The 22,629-nt window shown below is 42.1% G+C and overlaps 1 protein-coding gene across 1 annotated transcript in view; it reads right to left on the bottom strand.

Moving 5' to 3' along the window:
• Nucleotides 1-7,617: 7,617 nt before the first annotated feature.
• UBAC1 (UBA domain containing 1) overlaps nucleotides 7,618-22,629 on the bottom strand; it is a 31,492-nt gene continuing 16,480 nt past the window's right edge. Inside the window, exons 7-10 of the mRNA XM_019540949.1 lie at nucleotides 22,247-22,478; nucleotides 17,320-17,406; nucleotides 16,043-16,181; nucleotides 7,618-14,417 (exon numbers count right to left, since the gene is read on the bottom strand). Coding sequence (XP_019396494.1) covers nucleotides 14,302-14,417; nucleotides 16,043-16,181; nucleotides 17,320-17,406; nucleotides 22,247-22,478 — 574 coding nt within the window. The 3' untranslated portion in view covers nucleotides 7,618-14,301. The remainder of the gene's footprint in view (nucleotides 14,418-16,042; nucleotides 16,182-17,319; nucleotides 17,407-22,246; nucleotides 22,479-22,629) is intronic.

The following is a 22,629-nucleotide window of genomic DNA, read 5'->3' as shown; positions in this document are numbered from 1 at the left end:
CGTGGTTACAATGAATGGATAGACTTAGTGTTAAACATTTCTGCTTTGAGGTAAACCCTGCTAAGGATAAATCATTTGCTAAGCAGACATTACACTGGAGGAGGATTAAAACAACATCTTTTTTTCATGGGAAAGTCCCCTGCATTTCACTTGGTGCACAAAAGGCTGAAACATCCTTTTGATCGCAAAGCCAAACGTGAACATCGCTGCATGTGCATTCTCACATTTTGTTCCAGGTCATTACTTAAGCTATATCCTACATGTGGCCGATGACTGACTTCATGCCCAAGGCTTGCAGTCCGTTTCCCAGCAAAACTTCTGGTGAAATATCACAAGATTTGGCACAACCTATAATCCCAGAGCTAAGTCACACAGTAATACAAACCAGCTTTGAGAAATGATATTACTCGTGTTTCCTGTCATACATGTATCAGTGACACCACCACTGTACGGCATTTTAAAACTCCTCTTATATACTTTTCCTTGTGGTTCTTATCGCAACTAATACAAACTTGTTTGTGTACACGTAAGCATGCGTGCATGTATATACGAGTACAGGAGGGTACAGTGCTGAATACTACTGCATCTTTGCTTATTTTGGAACTGAGCAGCTTGTAATTAGTTAGGCAAGGACACTTCAACAGACTCTGATCTCATAAGCAACTTGACAATGAATAATCACCAGTTTGTATGGGTGACAGACGAGGGACTGCTATGCAAGGGCATGCGAATACTGACGTGAGACAACTTATAGCAACTGAAGTTTGACCGAACAAAAAACACTTTGAAATCTCAACAAATCAAAAATTTCAACGAATCAAAAAAACCATGAAAGCTCAGAGACTCCTTACCAGACGAGAAATTCCTGCCCAGAGGAGCATCCCATCTATTAACTCCCCAGTGAAATCTGAAACACCCAAACCGTAAGGAAATATGAACACATCCTGCTTACCAACAAACAACTTCAAGATGAACAGACTATGCCAACTTGTCTCTGAGCCTAATCTGCATATCAAAATTAACTTTTCCAAACAGGAGATTTGACCACCTTCAACTCTCCAATGAAACATGAACTTTCATTTTTACCCAGGAGAACTGCTACCTTTTCTCCAACAGCTAGTGAAGGGTATTTGTGCCTGAAAGCTTGCAATTAAGGATTTTTTTTGTTGTTGCAAAAATTTAGTTGGTTTAATAAAAGATACCACCTCTACCATGAGTCCCAATTGCTGTTTGAAATTGCAGACACTTTCCTGTGATAGCAATGCCCAACTGGCTCTATTAGGGAAATTTTACACGACCTGGGCACTGGGATGGAGTCAGGTAGCAGATTATAAAACGTTCTTCTACAACTGCATTGACCTCGCTTAATTGGGGATGATGGGAAGAATGAACAGGAAAACACCACCAGATAACTGTAGTTACAGCAGATACAAACAGTCTGTTTGTACGAAACTATCCCTGTACACTTGAAAGACAACAGTAGACTGTGGGCTGCCCTGCTAGCATTGGGACCATGGAACCAGCACTTTTTCCTTGAATGCTTCTGCTTCATTAAGCAGTTTCTTTCCCTGACAAACCTGGGAGTTCATAAGGACGAGGCTTTTCATGGCTTTGTTTGAAAGATGTGTCTTGGTGCCTTTGGTGGTTTGACTCCTTGGAAAGGGGGTCAAGAGATTCTGCATTAGACCATTCATTGCCATTCACTCTCTACCCTTCCTGCTCCTCTTTCTTGCTTACCACCATCTCTTTCCCCATCACAACCCTCTGCCAGCATTTAGCAGACTTATGACCAATGGGTCATTCTTGCCCTTGCTCTCCTTCACTTGTCTATGGTGCATCTTAGTTGCCCCTAATAAGCAGATGTTGTTTAGACACACACATGCCACCAAGACCCAGGGAGTTTTCATCACTGGCTACAAAGCAGATAGGATTTGGACTGTTGTCTCTTTGGTTGTTTTAATTTGCCTCTTTACGAGAGAGAAAGGAGACCTGAAAGGAGTGGTGTTTTTTTTTGTTTTTTTGTTTTTTTTAAGACTTAACAATCCTGGTCTCATTTATCTTGGATCTAAACACAGAGAGGACAACAACAAACCTAGGTTAGAAAGTGGAGCAGGCAAGGGATTTGTAGTGGCTGCTAAACCCCAAGTTTTTATCTAGGCCTGTTCAACTTGGCTGGCTAACACTATGATGAACGGGCATCTTCGTTAAGGGTCCAGCATCACCTCCCCTGCCCAGGAAGGTGCAAGACCTGATTGTGCATGTGCTCCGAGAGCCTCAGCTCCAAACTCCTCATCTGACTTTAGACAAGCTGCCAAATCTACCTGTGCATCAGTATAATAATTAATCCACTTCTTTTTTCTCAGACAGGTACTGTGGCCCCCATCATGAAAGGTCTTCTGAACAAAGGGATGTATTTATGCAGACCCCCAGGGTGGCTTGTATGGATCAGATGGTAACATCAGGCCATAAATTTGGAAACACCTTGAATTCATCAGGAAAAGATGCCAGAGAAGTATTAAAAACATGCCCCTCTATACAAACAGACCTACCACTTTAAGCTACTTCCACATGCAAACAAGGTTTTCCAAACAATGTGTTGGCTCGTCTCAAGGCTGAGCATGCAGTTATTATATAAGATTAAAACAAACAATAACCAAAAATGTCTCAGCTTTGCTACCTTTAAGTGACGGGCTTTGTTTGATCTTCTAGGCAGACATGTCAGCAAGAAATATTTTTAGTGGAGCAAAAACTGCGCAAGGCTCCATATATAGCATATGGCAGCGGTAGAAAATTAGTCAGACACAGAGAAACTGGGTTCCTACCTCATCTAAAATTTAGAAACACTGACATTTCAGCTGCTTTGATTCCTTAGACAGTCGTTATATGCATGAATGACATGCCCCCAGAGTCTGCATTAGCCGCCCTCTCCTTCCTCCGAATGTCCTATGTACCTTTGGACGTGAAGCTGGGGTCATGGAACCGAACACCAAAGGCTTTTATTTTTAGCAAGGGAAGCTAAATATACACATGTCCCTGATGGTAACTGGATAGATTTATCAGCTCAAGAAATGTTAGCACTGGTGAACAGCAGAGCTACATGGGCTGTCATGCCGAACGCCACCCAGGCAAGGGTGGCATTGGAGGAATGCACTAAATCACTGGATTCTGCAATGAACTGTGCTGGGATACTTGGTTCCTCCAGCATGGAGGTCCCTGCAGGCTCAGAGCCCAAGGTGATCATATGCTGCATGCACTTTAGTACCGTGCCTTCCTTTTTCTCTCTCCAGCTGCTCTCAAATAGCTGGCTGACCTGTCAGACACTTCAAGCACATTTAATCTGGCAGACTTTTTACATTCCCTCCACTATTTCGACCTTTATGCCAGTGCTGTGCTCAAACCATCAGGAGAGTGGGACATAACCATACCTTCAGGACCAATATGCTACAATCTCTCACATCTCTTCTGGTTTTCTAGTGGGAACGGCAGAGCGGCAGAGCTCTGGGTAGGCAGTAGATTTCATTCAGAATTTTGCATTTTCCCTTTGTGGGTCTTTTCTTTTCTCTTTATCCATATGGGGTTCCCTCCTCTCCAACACAATAGAAACCTTTTGCTTACGCTTTTCTTAGCAGCTTATACAAGTACAGGAGCTCCTAGGCTTTCTATTAGAGAACCCCGTGATTCACCACAAGCAAACCTGGCAACAAGCTTGTGTGTTGGGAAACAGCTGTAACGAGGCTGTTGCGAAGACGAGCCAACCACGTGGAAATACCTTGCCAGCTTCCTTTTAAGGAGAAATGTTCAAGGACCTGAACCTATTTTGCTTTTTTTTGTAGACAGCTCCGATAGGAAAAGCACAGATGCACACAGTTTCAAAGTCCAGCTGCTTGGCTGTGATTTGACAGACGGCATTTTCTGCCTAACACAAGGCTTAAAGATGTTGCTCCTGCCTTTTTTTTGCAAGAAGCATGAAAATGATCAAAAATGGGAACAGAAGTCACCGTTGCCAAAGAATCCAGAAATTATGTCCTAATCCCCCTCGCACACAACCATTAACAGAGCCAGTGCAGGAAACCTAAGAAGTTCCATGCTGGCATCATTCAGGATAGCCAACCAATGACAATAAATAGCCTAGAAGCAACGTTATTTTGGTAGCAGCAGCAGGGAACAATGTGGAGAAGTAAAGTGAATAAATAATTCAGTATGAAATTTTGGGTGTGTGGGTGGTGAGGAGGAGAAGGTAAGACTCAAAAGTGCAGACACAGTCTCAGCAGAAAGAGAACCATGCCAGCAGCTGCACTCTAGCATTTGCAGCGCAGATTTGACAGCTAAACATTTAATGCAATTTAAAGAGCGCTTGCCAAGAACAAGTGGATTTTGAAGATCTCTGCAAAGGTTGGTTGAAGCAGACCTTGCACACTGGCAAGAATCTAAGGTTTGACCTGTTAAACAAGCTCACAGCTTCGCGTGCTACTCTCTTCCAGGTGAAGCAAGACAGCCTTTTGTGCAACCGCCAGTGTCATCTTCACGCTAGTTTGTTGGGCCCAACCAAACAGGGTAGAGAAGTGTTTTACTGATCACAGAAATACTGCAAGAAGGCAATGGACTAACCAACCCAGACAATCCCATACTTAAATAATGCACATGGCCAACAACGGCTAAACTCAACTGCCCCGAGTTAAGCAAGTGCCCTCATGCCAAGATGAGACATACTTAAAAAAAAAAAAAAAAAGGTGAGATGCTTAGCATTGAGCACCCATAGCCTTAGGTGACTCCTATGGGAATCATGAACACACAGGACCTCTAAAAGTCAGGCCATTTAGTTTAGCACCTACATTTAGGCTCTCAAGTTTGAAGCTGTTGGCCGCCCCATCCAGTTTTATTTCAATAAAGAGCTGCCTGGTCTTTCGCATCTCGAGTTACTTGTGTCCTTTCCCTCACTTCCATAAAATGACACAGGATTCTTAATGCTACTAGATACGTGAGGGTTCAGCCACTGGCACCGATTCTCAGGCCACACTGTACTTGGCTGTTCTTTCGCCATCACTCCCATGTCCTCACTCTGGCCAGCCTAAAGCCACCTGTGAGAGCATACATCTGAGCTATGGTTTACTTCCACTTCCCACATCTTGAAGTTTTGAGTTCATAAGCAGTTTTGGGTGAGAAAAAGGAAGGAGTTAATACTACGAATTCTGACCTGTGGCCTGTTTCCCTCTGTCCTGCCATGTTGCATGGAATAACCATTGAAGCATCCTTGTACTGTTCCCCTAGAGCAGTTTTCTCCTTGCTGATTTTTTTCTGATCCTTCTGGGGGTTTTTTACAGTGGGATAACTGCATTTAGCAATAGGACCAAATGTAGTACAAGTTATTAGCTGGCTACATCCCTTCTTGACATGGCTGTGGTCTGTCTGAGATCGATTGCCACATTTTAGGACTTCATAGTCTGCCAACTAATTCCATTTAATGCTGGAAACCAGTCCTGATGGGATGCATCAAGAGCTGGTCCAACAATTTTGCACCGACTTCCATCCCCATTTTTTGGGTCACTCACTACCTTCTATTCAGGATAAAAACGTGAGGCAGGGAAGGGTCTGTACTGCAGAAGAGGAGTGGAAGGCAGGGTTAGAAATATCTTGCTGGCAGAAACCTCAGAATACACCAACTTTGAGCAAAGGCTCAATCTGAGCCTGGATACTGGCTCAATTTTGCACCTATCAATGAGGTATAAGATTATTGATGAGGTGAGGTTTATTCAAAAAGCATGGTACACTAGTCACTTTTTCAATCCTGTTGCAGAATAGAAACAGGCTTTGACTACAAGGTCTCTATCAAGCAAATGCAACAGGACTTTGGGGCTAAAAGGTGGTCAGATTGTCAGTTCTGTACTCTTGAAAAATAACATTGAGAATAATCCAATTTAAGCATGTGGTATGAAGCAAACACACATTTGATGCACCAAATTAACCCAGGTTAGAATGTATGTGGCATGGTTAATTAATGAGGATCAAATCCTGTGGTGTGTACAAATGCCCTTGCATAGCACTTCCAGCTCTGCAGAGCTTTACAAACACCAGCCTATTGTGACACTTAGTTTTAGTTACTGAGATGCCAGCTACTTTAATTTTTAAGGTATAGATTCTGAACAAACCTGCTATGCTAGTTTAGATTCAGTTTCAAGAATCATTACCATTACCTAATTATACACAGCAAACTGTTTTGAAGATGGTTTCAACAGCTACTGGAGAGCCAGGGTTTCCTATATCCAGACCTACTACTCTAAAATGAAAATGCTTCCAAATGCAAATGTGTTGCCCACTAAAGCCTCCTAGTATTGGCCCATGCTGCCCTGCATGGGATAAACCAGTGATTCTCAATTAGTGGGCCACAGCACCTGGAGCACCTTGAGATCTTTCCAAGGGTACCACACATCGTTAGTACTGTTAAGTGTATAAATGATTCCCAAGATAAACCCAGAGATTTCAAATAGGAATCCATATTGTTAAAAAAACATCTGACCTGCTGTGGCTTGAGTTCTTTGTGACAGAAGAATTGCCATTTTGTAGTAAAAAAAAAAAAAAAAAAAAAAAAAAAAAAAAAAAAAAAAGGAGTGAAAGCAAAGAGATAGCATTTTCCAAGGTGGGCCTTGAGCATAACAAGGGGTGCCTTGAGTCTGATGTGGCAGAGAACCATTGACAAAAACAAATGGGGAAACGTGCCAAAGGACTTTTGGGTGGAATACAACCAGTTGCCTGCCTGGCAAAGGACATGACAAAAGTAACACTGGATTTCTTACCACGTGCTGCAGAAGGCTGGATGAACAGTTGCTGGTTCATGATAGATTCCCTTCATTTCTTTGCTCTGTATGTTTGGTAAAAATGCTAATAAATCCTCCTACTCTCCAGAGCAATCACCTGATGCACGTCTTCCTTACTCAACTGCCTCCAAGGCAACCACGCACAGGCAGAATATGGAGAAAGCCTCTCAGCAGGTTCCCACACAGCAAGCAGCAGCACTGGCAATTCAGAAGCAGGATGACCGTTTGGGGTTGGGCAGACACTGACGCATCGCAGCTTGCCTCAGGACCCCACAGGATGCTAGCTCTCTCTTCACTCCCTTGCAGGACTGCAGTTTGTGAGACGTTTTCTGTTCGACAAGTCACGAACACAGGGTGATCCCCGGCATGCCATACTCCCAGCAGCAGAGCTCACTTTTGAGGGGCTCTGTGGACAGGCTTAAATCAACAGTAGAGGTGTGAGCATTGGATGACTGTAACAAATACATAACTGTAATGCAACAGGGACCCAAAACAACTGCATGATTTGCACGGCCCATTCGCACAGAGGGCCTACACTCCATTCCAACCTGCAGCTTGAATTTTACCACAAAAATAGATAAATTGTTTGGAAGAGGGGGACTATTGACTGTATGCAGAGTCAGTCTTTTCTGCTCACATTTTGTTCCGGATTTGATGTGGGGGTGGAAGGGTGGAGATGGGACATGGGGAATGGACAACTTATTTACAGAGAAATAATTCTACACCCAGAGGCACACAGATGGGTCAGGAACGTGGGTTTGGAACCTCCCTGTTCCTTGTCAAAGTATTTAGAAACAGCTTGTAATAAAATCAAAAAACCCTTTATTTTAAGATATGTTATAAATTTACAACACACATTAACAATTCAGGTTCAGTGTCTTCAGTGTGCATGTGTGTGCAGGTTCAAAGACTCAGCATTCATTCTAGTCCCGCACATGGGTCTAACCTAACAATTGCCTATATTAATACAGTGGTTAGCAAAGCCAGACTTGTCAGTTAAACCAACATTCTTGATACCTTCTGAGAAGATATTTCAGCCAATTAAAAAAAAAAAAAAAAGATTAAAAACAAATAAAATGCCTGCAAACCAGTAACAAGGCTGCGCTGATCTTTTGGTAGGGCCATGGTATTCAACTGAAACTGGATGAAAAAGGTTTAGTATTAGCATTAGCCACTACTCAGTCTTTTGGCAGATATGCAAGAGGTCACTGACCCATGTTAGCATCCTTTAGAATGAACCCTGAATTCTCCAGGTTTGTCAAAATCCACCCAAGTTAAGCTTCAGAAAAAGTAACGTAACATCTTAAAAACAACTGTGCATGCCACACATCAGTGTCAGTTCCATATAAAAATGACCATATACTGGACCTAATTTATTTTATACACAGATGAAATGAAGAACATTGTTAAGTCGGTACCTTGCAGTATAACTTCACTAGTGCTACCTTGTGGTCAGTGCTGTATAGCAAATCACATTCTTGTACAGTTGGTTAAACCCATCATAAAAAACAGCTCTTGCAAATAAAAAAAAATTCTACAGGTGTTTGTTACCTGCTGCAACAGGTAACAACACACGTTTCATTTGGTAGGGTTTAGTTTAAAGTGTTAGCACAATTTCCCCGCTCCACAACATGATATAAAAACTATAACCAAATTCGGTAAGAATGTAATGTATTCACATTTATTAAAGTCCATATGCTTCAGACAGGCCCTGCATTTAAGTTCTTCAAGCCTAGGACAAGAGGTACATCACATGTTGGTTATGACTCAGTGTTGCAAATGAACATGGCAATTTTTTTTTACATGTAAACGTTAACACACACTGCTTGCTTTGCTTCTGTAGTAACAAAGGAATCACTGTACCAGCATAGACCAGCGGCCAAGCCAGTTAGCTCTCCCATTTCTGGCAATGACCAGCACCAAATGCTTTGGAGAAATAATTAGCTTGAAGGTGAAGATGCACTTAATGATTGGCTTATGCCCTGAAGCACGCATTTTTATCCCTCTATAAAAGATCTTAGTGTCACTGTGTTATTAAACCCAGTGGTGGATGTAATATCCACCTGTTATTTTACCAGCTCTTTATAAAGTCCTAGAAATACGCAATACATGCCAAGTGATAAAAATGTCACTTAATAAAGCAGAAACACCGGGCGTTTAATTCGGACAACACGTGCCATCCCATGCCTACTACTTTTGGAAAACCGTCATTTGAAACTCAGGTTAAAGGGAACAAATTTCACTGCCTGCTTCCTAGGTGAGGTCTGCCAATGCAGCACTATAATGCATTCATCATTTAATGCCACGCTAAATCGAACAGTTTGAAATGCACAAAGCCAAAGCTGCTTAAAACAGGGCCAGGAAGGTTGACTGCTCCAGCTGGAAAGGATTAGGCTCCTCAAGCATTTCTCAGGTACCAAAAGCCATTCTCAGAACTCCATGAGAACTAGGGTTGCGGGGGGGGGGGTGTCTTGGTCACACTGTGACAGACAGGCTGCAAATGGCTAATTGTGGAGCAATCAGCTGGCAGGTTTTAAAGCTTGTGTGGCAGCTCACCTTGCCCTTTGCGCGGAATGCAGGGCTAAAGGCTACTCTGCTAAGAGCAGCGGGAACTGGTTTTCTATTTCCCTCTGTGCACAAGGCAGAAACATCCTTGGAACTGTGTAAAGAGCAACGAGGTGCAAAGCTGCCGTGTATTCTGGCATGGTCATTTCTACCTCGCAAGGCATCAGATCTCAAAAGGAAACCCACACTCTGGGGAAAGAAGAAAAGGCAGATTCTTGGACCTGCGTATGACTGTAGCCTTACTAGGGGTATTGAGCTAGTTTGGTTTTACAGGTCAAGACCAACCAACATTGAAATTGCAAAGTAACTACTAGCTTTTTTAAAAATTTTTTAAATACACCCCCTTAAATGTACCCCCCTATAAAGACAGTATAAATATGAAGCCCTGAGAACAAACTTTCATATAATATATTTCTATTAAAAATATCAAAGCTTTGTGATGACAAAATTATAAATTATATATATTTAAATAAATAGCTAGCTAGCTTCTGAGAGTCACATTATATCAAAAGGTTAAGAGATTGTCTGTATCCACTGATGGAGCAGGGATAGACCTAGTGTAAGACCAACAAGGAGCCAATACGGCAGCAGGTAACCCACCTACCTGCCCCACTTCCTCACTTTGCCTTGATTTCATCCATCTTCCAGTTCTTCCCTTGACCTAGTTCTGATGAGGCAATGAGACACTTTCAGTGGTGGTGCTGGATTCACTGCCATAGCCCTCTGGTAGCTTTCATTTAAACTTAGACTGCTGACAGATGTTTGTTTAAAGGCACAATGAGATCTGGTCCCCAGTCCCAACAATTATGCTTCCTGCCAGGTCACACATACATGGCAGGGATCAGATCCTGGACTCCTCCTGCACCAGCAAATTGGAAACTGGGTGCTCAACAATTAGCTGATTGTCAGCTGGCTCCAGAGCCACACCAGGGGTCCAACTGGTCCTAGTGCAGACCCTAGAGCTGGCCAACCATCAGCTGATTGTCAAGTGGAGACAGGACTACACCATGCCTTGAACCAACTCTGGGACCACCTGAAGCCCTAGTGTGGTTCTGGATCCAACTAACAATCAGTGATCTGTGATCATCAGTGGACAGGGACCACACTGGGCTGGCTGAAGGGCCTGGTGCAGTCCTAACCTGGCCACAAGCTCAGTTTAGGGTACAATGGAAAAATCAGCCACAAAAACATTAAGAGTTTTGTGTGATATTTTTGTGGCTGATTTCCCTTTTTGTGGTGCCGTTAACTGCTTGCATGTGTGGCTGGGTTACTATCTGCCATGTGATTAACAGACTCATTGCATCTTAACTGTAACATCTGCCGGGGCCTTAGGAGATGCACAAATTCTTATTTCTGTGAGCAGCATTTCCTTACACAAGTAATCCCACTGCGTTTTTACAACGTATCTACTTGCACCATTAAGGACCACCCACTGTTCTGCAGGACAAAGCTCATAGCCCTTTTATCTTTACCCACGGAACAGGGCTATTGTTCCCAGACAGTGCACTCACTACACATTCATTACCTGGAGAACAGGCCCTGCTAATGCTGAATCCCAGCTTAACAGTCAATGCAGGGACATTTAGGCTTTCAGTCTTATGAAGCACAGGAGAATCTCTCCCCAGCCACTGTATGTTACATTAACCTTGCTGGAGTAGAAATCCACATGACTCACAGCACGTGCCTTTGGACTTTCAACTTCATGGTTATTGGCAGCATACAGCATGAATGAGTAATACATGAAATTAATGAACTGAAATGATTGATTCCTCAAGTGGCATTCTACGTCAAGGATGTTATTCGTTCCTAAGCCTCGATGGAAAACATTACATCTTTGTTATGTCATGCTAGTTCCAACTACTGGCCATTGGAAACGTAAGTTCTTAAAAGATAAGCAGCATCTTTTTTAAAAGTGATACCAAAAAAAACAAGGCCATTTTAGATTTCAAGGAGAATATTTTATAATAACCAGTCTTTTACCTCCTACACTTCACCTGTACAGCTCAAAAAAAGCAGGTTCTAAAACCGATCATATATACTCAAAGCTTTTAGGCATTTTAAAGATGCAGGATCCCTTTCATCATAAGGTTTCTAACTACAACTGCAAAGTTATTTAAAATAAAAATGCCCTGCTTTTAATATTCATTTATTACATTAGTGTAGTCTCCTAATAGCAGTTGGAGAAAAAGCTGTTTTTAAAGAGAGTCTGTTGTATTGAACTTGTTAGACACAAAGAGGATGTGGTTTAGATTGACTTCTGTCACCCAGATCAATCCAATGTAGAAGATGCATACTGTTCAGTATCAGGCACTGACAAAACCATGCGACCTAACCAATTCCCTGCTGTAGGGAAAAATGCAGAGTTTTTCAAGGACTCCAAAGAGTAAAATATTCTGCTCTCCAGATGAAGAGTTAAAAAAAAATATATGGCGTGGAGACTGTGCAGGTGGTATCTGAACGTGGAACTTTATGTCGTTCTTAAGAGTCTGAACATAAGCCCTTGAAACCAATGGGAACTTGGATGCTGATTTTTAATAGGAACCTGATTGGACCTTAACGTTTCCAGGTTATGCTGCTGTCTCAATGCTTGTCCGATTAAATTTTGAGCTGTAGGAAAGGACAAGTCGTGGTCAACTGAGAAGCCAGTAAAGGTCACCAGAGTGTGGATCCATCCAGTTTATAAGGATTATTTACAAAAATGCTGGGGAGGGAAAACCATACCCATCAGATACTCAAGGGTGTAGAACTTCAAACAGTAACATTCCTGGGTATGAGTCCAAATGGATAATTGCAGGGGTAAGAAAGGAAGTCCTGATGGGAGAAACAACTGATATCTTTCAAAGCCCCTTGTTAGGATGCGTTGTATACTATGGCCCATAACTTACAGGCAGTGGCATTGAAACTAGTGGGACTGATCTGAGAAGCCATGTGGCAGGACCAGGCTTCTTTATAGCACCCCAAACCAAAGCGTCAATTAGACTGAGGGGAAGATGAGGACATGCCGGGCAAAAAGGTCCTGAAAAAAAAGTTAATTTTAAACTTGGAAATCAAAAGCTAGGCAACAATTCTATAAAGGTCTCTGTTTTCATTTTTAAAACTAGCAGTCTTCACCAGCTTTCTAAAGTATAGCCAACTTAATAGGACATCACAAAAACTGGGATAGTAAGTCAAGATAAAATCTAAGCCATCTTAACTTCCCCACCCATCACCCTAATTATGGGAAACTGGCAATGTCAGTACCTCAGCTGCATACTATTCCAGCACAGATGCCAAGATCAGGCCAAAACTTGTTGTGTGTTTCTGAACTGAAGCTAGCTGCCTTCAGTAAGCGATTGCTTTAAAAGGTGACCTGCAACAAAGTTATTCGAGAAATCTCCCTGAGGCACACACTACTACACTGGTTAAAGAAGGTGTGAAAGATTTGTTTTCTTCACACACTTAATATAGTTGAAACCAGGCAGGGCCCTATCTTGCCGGAAAGGCAAGATGAAACATTTCTTGGGGAGAACTGCAGGATTTATAATGAGAGAATCAAGTTTCATTTGCCTGAAAAGTGATGCCTTTCTTCATCAGAATATTTGGCCTTTTTGAAACAATTCAAATGCATCATAAACGGTCAGAGGAAGAAATGTGTGTGTAAGATTTGGTTTCCCATGCTTTAAAAAAAACTGGAAGCTTAACAAAGCTCATCTATCCAGGCTGAGATTTCTAGTTCGCCTTCCAACAAAGCCAGGGAAGACAGAGCTTGACATTTTTGTTATTTCGAAGGTGTACAAGAAAAGAAAAAAAGCAGGGGTGGGGTGGGGAAAAGACACGACAGGACACCTTATTTGGAAAGGCCTAAATATTTCAAAAGTGCTTGATGCAACATAAACAAGCCAAGGGAACCACAAACCTAAGAACTTCAGTTTTCACTTACGGCCACCTTACAGTGAAAACCCAAGCAAGCCAGTTTCTTTTTGCAAGTAGAGTCTGAAAAAGGAGACATCAGCAGCACAGAATGCTTCCTTTCCTGAGACATTCTCATACAAGGAAAATAAATGCCACGAGGATGCATCCTTAACCTAGGATACGTTAAACCAGGACTAACCTATGAACTGATGCTTCGAGAGAATCCTAGTGCTGGTATAGCAAGTTATGTTTTGTAAAAAAAAGAGAGATACTGCATCTTTAATAGACTTGAGTAGGTCTCCTGCAAATGCACAAGCCCTGTAGGACTGGAACACCACTAAGGCAGAAATAATAAATAGGGGAAAAGGAATGCTACTTATTAAAGAAATGCCATCTTTGACTTATTCTGTTTAAATCAGAATGCAGGACTAACAAGCTTGGATAGAAATGTGCTCTCTCAATATTTGGACTTCTGTAAAAAATAAATTTCCTAAAAAGCACTTTGCATTTTGATATTGATATAAATTAACACTGTATCAAGATGATTCCTACCCTATGCTAGTGGTCAGTGACCTTTTGTAAACACTAGCCAGATGCTACAACTGCCGGCTAGTAAAACTACTGTCACAGGCCTTTTACAAGGAAGATTGAAACATGATCGATGTCATCATATCACTTTCTCCAACGACCATATGCTTCATTGTTTTCAAAGCCTTTTTCTATATTTGGATAGATATTTTATTTTCAATCTAACACCTGAAAGCAAAAAAACCCCCTAAAAGAAAAAACAAAAAATTCTCAAACAAGTCTTCAAACGTTTTCTGCTAACACTAAGCCCACAAGGCAATTAACTTAAGCTTGGCCATAACTACACATGTGCTCACTGGAGAGATGTCTATCCAGATAAGCTACCCCGCTTCCTTCTCCCCCCACTCTCCACCCTCCCACCCCCCAAACAATCTATGTTCCCTCTTGTCCAGGACACACAAAGCGAGGGACAGTAGAAGTGGCACAGTAGATCGGCATTCCCCCTCTACGTGCGGTTCAGCGTCTGGAAGATTCGAGAGATCTGTAGCATGACAGGCCCAGTTTCTGGATCATTCATCCACTGAGTGCTGTTTAAGGGGTTTTCAAGCATGTCTTCAAAGGCTGCCAAGAGAAGGAAGAAGTACTTAGCTAAGGATGACCAAGTATTTAGGATGTTTTACATAAGGGGAGTTGGTTTTAATTACTGTGGAAGTGATCAGAGAGTTGCCATCACAATTCGGTCAAAACCAAGAGTGAGCATACCCTAGATATTCTGTGCTCCTCTCCAAATGTTCTATATACATGGCAACGCCACCTGCAGTTCTATCTTCACCAGGTTGCTTCTTCAACTGGAAACAGCATGTTAAAGAGCCTCAATTATTGTCTCCCACAGGTCAGCCCTGGATGTTGTGTGCTGGAGGGGGTGGGGGGATTGCATCTCTGAAAAAATCTCTTTACACAGCCCCTTTATCAGAGAGCAGGGTCTTACATCCTATGGAACAGGCACTATAGGCAATGGAAGCCATGAATATCCAGCATCTCTGAAAGGTATAAATACTTTGTTCAAGGTCACAGGTCTCTGGCAGAGCTGAGAATAAGATACAGATCTCATACTTTGAAACCTGACTACACTTTTGGGGGAGGACGAGAGATTGCACTATGCAGGACTAGAGATTTATCATTCTACTATGATTAATGCTTTTCTAATTAAATGAAACTATTACCAAAATCAGAGACACTAGTGATTTGCCAATGTATCATTCAAAGTACTGTGCTCCAGTTCTCATCCAAGCTTTGGACATGTATACAATGACATCTCATTTTCTATTTTTATACCCTGAGCTGTAGTGTGCCACTGCTCTGAAATAAACGGACTATTTATTTAGAGATCAGGGTGGGCAGGTTCTGCTCCTGTTTAAATGTGATTGCTAAAGTCAGCATTTTAATCAATGTAGGTATTTTCAAAAGCTTTATCATAAAGCAACAGGGAGGCAATCTTTCTTTAAAGGCATTCCCTTACCTAAAAAGCCCAGGCAACACTGAGGCTAAAGAATAAGCACGTCATTTATATGCAGCATGGAAAGTAAGATTTCCCTCAGTATTATCTCCCTGTGAGAAGTTTCCCTAGTGACCCATCAACCACAGATTTGCATTTCATTCTCTTTTGGGCTCATCAACCGTGTACCTTTCCTTGGCGCTGTCTTTTTGACCAAGAAAAGAGAGGCACTACAGGGCAAAACTCCAAGAAAGGGACAGCATGTGTCCACAGCTAATATTTCAGCCTTGGCAGGACAAGGCTTTAGCTCACAGCTTTCAATTTGGTTAAATTCAGGCAACTGCTGCCCACTCAGCAGGGAGTTATGCAGCAATTGTACTGCAGCATGCTCTCTCTTGCCCACTATTTGCAGACAAGGAACTGAAGATTTCAAACACAGGTCTCCAATTTTCTTGCCAAAATGTGGATAAGGGTCTCTCAGATCCTCATGAATACCCAGGGGCTTCAGAGTGTTCCAGGTAGCAGCAATTGCCCTGGAATTCAGGGTCACATCTGTGGTAGTCTCACAAGTGTTCAAGCCGAGAAAGGCCCACAGAGCAATACACAATAGCAAAAAACAAGCCTTCAGTCCGACTAAAGGGGAAACAGTAATAGCATCCATATTGCTAACTGCACTACAGTTATAGTACTTTGCATTTGTTACCTACTGCAAAGGTGATGCTTCTTTGCCAGAAGCCCATGACATACTTACCTAATAGCGTTTTAGGGTTTGTTAGTCCTAACTGTACCACTGGGTTTTCTAGGATGGCTTGGAAGAGAGGGCTGTTGGTGTCTATTCCTTTATCTAAATCCTCTGGAGAGGGCTTTCTGTCTCCCAGCAGCCATTCACACTGTAAAAAAAAAAACAAAAAAACCCAGCAGGCATGACAAAGTCAGGAACAGTTCTATTAAAATGCAAGTTGGTAACACATCTAATCTCTCAGATAAATAAGGCGCAAGTTAGGACATTCCAGACAAATAACTTCTCCTTGTGTGTGGCTTGAAAGACTGAACCACATGTATTAAACACATCAGCTATTATTCATTGGGATGCTGCTCCCATTGAAGGCGACTGCAGAAGTCCTGCATGTCACTGGGTGTAGGTCTAGCACCTGAGGGCACCTATATACGTGCAGAGAGGCTGCTCTGATACACTCGAATTACAATACAATACATACAATACGTGGTAATTACTGCACTCCAGCAGACTCCAGTGTCATGTGCATCAGCATCTCCGCACTGAGAAATTGTGGCTTTAGTTAAAGTGCCCCCTGCCACCATTTTTCAGGAGGGGGACGCTGATACACGTGATACTCCGGGCACTTTATTTAGAGTTGCTCTAATTAAAGCACCCTTCCCCCTGCCTCTTGGAGCATAGCCATAAAACGTCTGAGACAGCAAAAAATGCACCAGGCACATGGATTTAAAAAAAGCAGGTGAGGTGTCTCTATACAGGTCAGCCTGCGGGCCTGCTGCTTGGTCCAGAACAGTCAGTCTCCTACACCAAAAGTCTCCAGGACTTCCCAGTCTGAATATGAAGGGGCACTCACTGATTCAACTTTCAGGAGCGGCTATCTTAACTCAGGCCTTCTCTTTTAGGCAGCATATACTCTTATGGGGTCCTGCTGTTCACAGCATGTGGCACAGCTTCCAAAGGCGGGCCTAAAAAACCAGACACATATATATCCCTGACCAAAATTTTTCATCTGAACAATTTTCATGTGGAAACCATTCCCTTCACATTAGGCATTGGTTGGCTGCCATCTTCCACCCCAGAAGCAGCTACTTTCCACAGTGGTTTCATCTAGCTAGAAGGGTGCCTAGTATTAAGCAACATTTGCTTCAGCATCAGTCAACATGGGGACCGGTCTATTAGCAGCCAAGCAGTTTAACAGAGTTTGGACTGAAGTGACCAAAACACCATCCAGGTTGGCCACCAAAATTCTCAACTCAGAAGACAATATGGAATAAAAATCACAGTGAACTCACAGCGGCATTCTGCTGGTTGTTGTTTACTCTGAGTGCGTCTATCACCTCTTTTTCATCAAATCCCATCTCCATCAGGGCAATGACGGCCTAAATCAAATGACACAGCTCATTACACGCAACATTTAACTTGGTCTATAGCAGCCACTACATGTACAGGAACAAACAACATCCTGTTGTCTTCTATACAGGGCCTTTTGGTGGGACAGAAAGGGGTGTGTCAAGCTGTCAAGTAGCAGTTTATGTTACCCCCCAAAATACCAAAGCTGTAGTCAAGCAGCACAGCAGCAGCAGGCTAAATCCTAATTGCTTCTTTCCATGCCAATTCAAGGCTGTGACTCCTGGCACTTTAGTTATGTGAGGTTCTTTCCTTTGCTGTCCTGGAAACCAGAGCCAAAGATTAGCACAATAGCCACAATTAGTTGCTATGATGATTTTTATTAATAAAAGAAAGGAAAACAGCATCAAAAACAGCCCAAAACAATGGGTATCTTCAATCACCAAGCATATGTCAGTTTCTTTGAAGAGCTTTTAACAAAGATAACACCTGTGAAAGCATCTGACCCTTTGTTAGGAACACTGTTCTCTAGGTAAGTTAAAACCCAGGTAAAGTTATACCTTAGGTCTGCATATCGTAGATAACCTAAATAGTTTCTGGACAGCTAAAGTCATTTTGTTAGCAATCAGCAAGTCCTGTTCACTCCATTTTGGATGAAGTGAATACTTGGTAAATAGTTAAGAGTGCTCACATTAAACTACAGTCTTAAAAACCAAGAAGTACTTTAAATAGGTATTAAAAAGAAGCCATTTTATGAGCAGTCTTGAGACAAGCTAATGTTAATTAAAACTCGTAGTGGGATTTAATTCAGTTTTAGGATTGTTAATGTTTACTAACTGGTCAGTCTTGAGATTGACCAGTTAGTAAATATTAAGAATCCTAAAACTGAATTAAATCCCGCTACCAATCTTAATTAATTTTAGCTTGTCTCTCTTGGACAGTTTATGGTCCCAGCACTGTGGCGTTTATTAGAAGCTATTCATGTCTTAAATTACAATAGCATTTCATTTGGGTGAGAAGAAATGGAATGCTGTTTTTCCTTACTGCTCGGGGCTTCTTTTTATTTGCCTACTGTTGCCCACTGCTTGCTTGTTTTCAGAGATGAAGAGGTTGAGCTATGGTGAGTGCTTAACAAGAGTCCTTCCTCAGCCTGAAGGAGGGTACTTGTACCCAAAAGCTTGCAAAAAACTTTTTTTTCCAACTATTTGAGTTGGTCTAATAAAAGACATCAGATTTACCCAAAGAACCTTGTTCAACAACATAAAGGAAGAAAGAAAATCCTGCTGCGTGTCATGCAGTTTACAGGAAGGGTCCTTCTACGGTCTTACTGAAGAAGGCACAAGCATCTCTTAAGCGGTGTGCCAGATGCAGCCATCCTTTCATTGGCCCAGCACAATTGTGGGATTATTTTGGCAGCTGAAACCACTATCTGCTATGGCTACCTCTGCTCTCCAACCCTCCTACACATATGCAGGAAAAGTTGGATTTTTTTTTTTTTTTTTGGCAGCATACTGCTTTGGTCTCTGTAGCAGAAAATTCTCAGAACATGTTTTTAAATTAAATTTCCAACTTTCCTTTATTCGGTACATTTGCTGACATATTGTTCCAGTTCCATCAGGGCTTGACAAATTTAAATAACTCTGTGTTTTATACAGTCATTCAGTTATCAGAGCACTCTTTCTAAATAGAATTATTTTATAAAAAGTTCCTTTATAATTTAAGGGTAGCCACTTTAGAAAGCACTGTCTATTCATCTTCAGGAAGGGGTCTTCTCTTTGAGCTCAGAAAAGAAGTTGCTAATGCACCATCAGACAATGCTGAATATTGGGGGATTATTTTATACTCAAGTTGCTTCTTAAATAGCATCAGATGGCCCTGTTACGACTGTACATAAACCACTCATTACATAGGAATTACATTACGAAGTTGAATTAAAGTTTGCAATATTCACCCATTACAGTATAATATTCACCCATTACAGCTCTTGGTCTGGAAGTGATGTGATAGAGACCTTGTTGACAAAGGTATTCACGGTACAGCACTGACACAGCAGTTTGGCAAATGTAAAAACACTAATAAAAAAAATTTACCTATAAGGAAGCAAAACGTCTTATAAAAGAACTTGACTCTAGTAATCCCTACAAAAAACATGTTTGGGGTAGGGGGTGGGAACTCATCTTAACACTACTTCTTTTCTTGCTCCTCACCTTAATTACCTGCAAGAGGACAATACCAGATGGCTTATTTTCAGTTAAATCTGTTAGGGGTTTAGTTACTGCAGCATGTGCAGTATACGAGCCATGGCACTCATTTTTTTCTGTGCACTGTGACAGCTAAGAGACTTAGGACTTGCAGGAAAGCAAGACGCCATCTCGTAAGAAAGTTAAAGCTTAAAGAAAATGTCTAGGAGGACAGATTGTTTTAACTTAAGCATCTCCTTTTGCACTCATTTTGTATGTACTTGCAAACAGAAAGTACATGCTTCACTCTCCCTCGTTACCTAGTATACACCCACAGGTTCAGCCTCTCCTTGATTTTAGAGGGGTGAGTCTGTATAGCTAAACAGATTTTGACAGCCACTTTCAGATTCAAAACATTCATTGACACTATGACAAAGGCAGCTCCAGTTTGCAGCAGTCACTTCTCATATGCCATAATCCTCTTCAGACATTGTTATCCTTTACTCAGTTTCTAGGGATTGGATAATTATGTACATGCTGGAAAGACAAACAGACTAGGAAAAGCAGAGGTACCTGTATTGTGAACACCTCCCTCATGAGACTGAGCTACAGGGTGCATCTACTTTGGTAAGAAGCCCATCATTCCATTCAAAGGGTGATATCATGGCTATTGACCTTCACCCCACTACCTTTAAAGGAGCTTCCTCTCTTAGTTGTGGTCTGAAGCCAAATACTCCACATATTTGTGGTGCTGCCCAAACAGCAATTCCAAATCTGTTTCACATTAATCTGAATCTAGTCCACTTCCTACTACTCAGTGGCACAACAATTAAGTTTGGCACCCAGGGCAAACCCCACAGTGGCAGCCTGCCCTTGCCCCATGCACAGATCTGGGGGGGCACACACACTCCCATGCAGGCCTGGGAGTGGACGTAGTGGTGGGAGTCACTTTTCCCTGTCCCCAAATGAGCTGTTTGCAGCTTTGTCCCACACCCCACCCCAGCTGAGCAGCACCTCTTGGGGCCCCTTTGCTTTGGCACCCAGGGAGGTCAACCTGCTTGCACCCCCTCCACCACCCCCGGCACTGCTACTACTGGATTTTTTTGTGTTGTAGAAAATAGAGATATTACGCAGCGATAACCTTCCTTAAACCTTAGAAAGTAAACCATTTAAACAGGGTGGATCCAGATTACTTAGTGATAAATAATCCTAAGTATATGTGTAATCCACTAATTGGTGGGTACATTTAAAACAGATTGTAAAACAGCAAACAAGTGCATTTAGCCTGATCTCTTCAAAACAGCTGGCTATCTATAACACAATTCAGAATACTGATCAGAGGAATGAGAACCCTTAAACCTTAATCTGAAGTGCTTTGGGAAACAGGAAGGAGAGAAAGACCCTGTGAATAATTACAGACTTGTAAGGGACGCAGAGGGCACTGTTTGGATCCTGCAGACCTAATTCTGTTCAAGTACAGTGGACAATCTAGAGTTAACTCATTACTCAGGATCAACCGAAGATGTTGATACCCTGTGCAGTGCTGCACCCAGATGTTCAGACACCTCTGAATAACTTTGCTCGGGTACCAGAAGCAGGAATCATGGTTACACAAACCTCCACTCAGGCTAATTTACTCCATTTCTTAGAAGAAGGTCTGCAAGTTGCTCTGTGCTGAAGTGGCACTACCACTAGCTCAGGTACCAGCCATATGCTGCGCTGTGCAGTGCAAACCTATCAAGAGAATAGAAGAGCACCGAGCTCTTTGCTTCCAGTCTATGCAAATTATGAGAAAGCTTCCAGTTTGGTACTTAGCTTTACTATTCCTTTCAGTCCATGTATGTGATGTTTTAATCAACTTGCCTCAAGCAGGACAACGTGCCACGGTCTGACAGGTAATAAGTGCACCTACTCCTCTCCTTAGATTTCTTACGCAGCTGTGAAAATTACACGTTTAGATACACACACGCAAATAATTTTAAAAGTCTCATTTTCAGCGATGAGTAATTTTCACACCTGTCTCATCAGCTAGTAAGTTGGGCTGGATTCCCGCTGAAGCTGCAGGAGTGGAACTGGATATTCTTGCTTTAGTTGTAAAAGCAGAATCCTGAAGAGCACCTTTTACTGCATTTAAGGGGAAATTATCACACACATCTGCACATTTTTCCTCCTATGATAAATAGCTTCGAATAGGGATCAGCTTTCTTTCTTTTTTTTTTTTTAACTGTTTCACTGACCTCTGATAAACAGCAGTTTTCCCATTACTTCTGCAAACATCTCAAGATTACACTTTACTGCTATTTTGTTAATTTGCACAGCTAGAGTCTTTAAGACACTGTAACACATATCCTATGACCCTTCTTCACCAATACATATAACTACAATCTTTCCTCCAGCTTCAGTGAGTAGAGTAGAACAGTTACAGAAGTCTGTGCTAGGAGATTTAAAAGATATCAGGTGCAATGTCCTACGTTCAATGCATCAATATTTAAGTACTGGAGCACAGCTGTATGGCTTTAGATAGTTTGATGGTCTTCTAGCAGACCCCAGTATTTTCTGTTTCAGAGACACCAGAATTCTGCCAGAGCAGCAAAATATATATTAGGCCCTGCAAGATGCACAGTGCCTTATCTGAACTTTGCTGGTGCTCTAATATTCTTGTTATGCAGAGAGGTAAGAGTTAAATACATACTCGTGGGTCAGGACGAAATTCTCTTTTCCTGCGGATCTTCTTGAATATTTCTGTCAGCTCATCCTTGGCCTCTTCACCACCGGTTTCTGAACTAGGCCCAGCACTTGCTTCGGCAGAGGAAGCGCCTGCTTCAGCTGCAGCTTCTGAGGAGGTCTGACCAGGAAGTGGTGCATCAACCATGGGGTCCTCTGCGTGTTCAATCAGCCACTCCATGGCCTGTGTTACTGACATACTACGGCAAAATTAACAGAAACATGAGGAGTCAGCAAAGCTCAACAAGTAACGAACCATCCGGCTGACAGAACCTTTGGCTTTTCCTCCTGAAACTTCCAGATTTGCTAACTCGTAATATCAGTGAAATCCCAAAATATGAATGCCCTTCC

Source organism: Crocodylus porosus, unplaced genomic scaffold (assembly GCF_001723895.1).
Source record: "Crocodylus porosus isolate Cpor-Errol unplaced genomic scaffold, CroPor_comp1, whole genome shotgun sequence".
In the NCBI taxonomy this organism is placed as follows: Eukaryota; Metazoa; Chordata; order Crocodylia; family Crocodylidae; genus Crocodylus; species Crocodylus porosus.
Note: the sequence above shows the minus strand (reverse complement) of the source record. Positions and strands in the feature narration are given on the sequence as shown.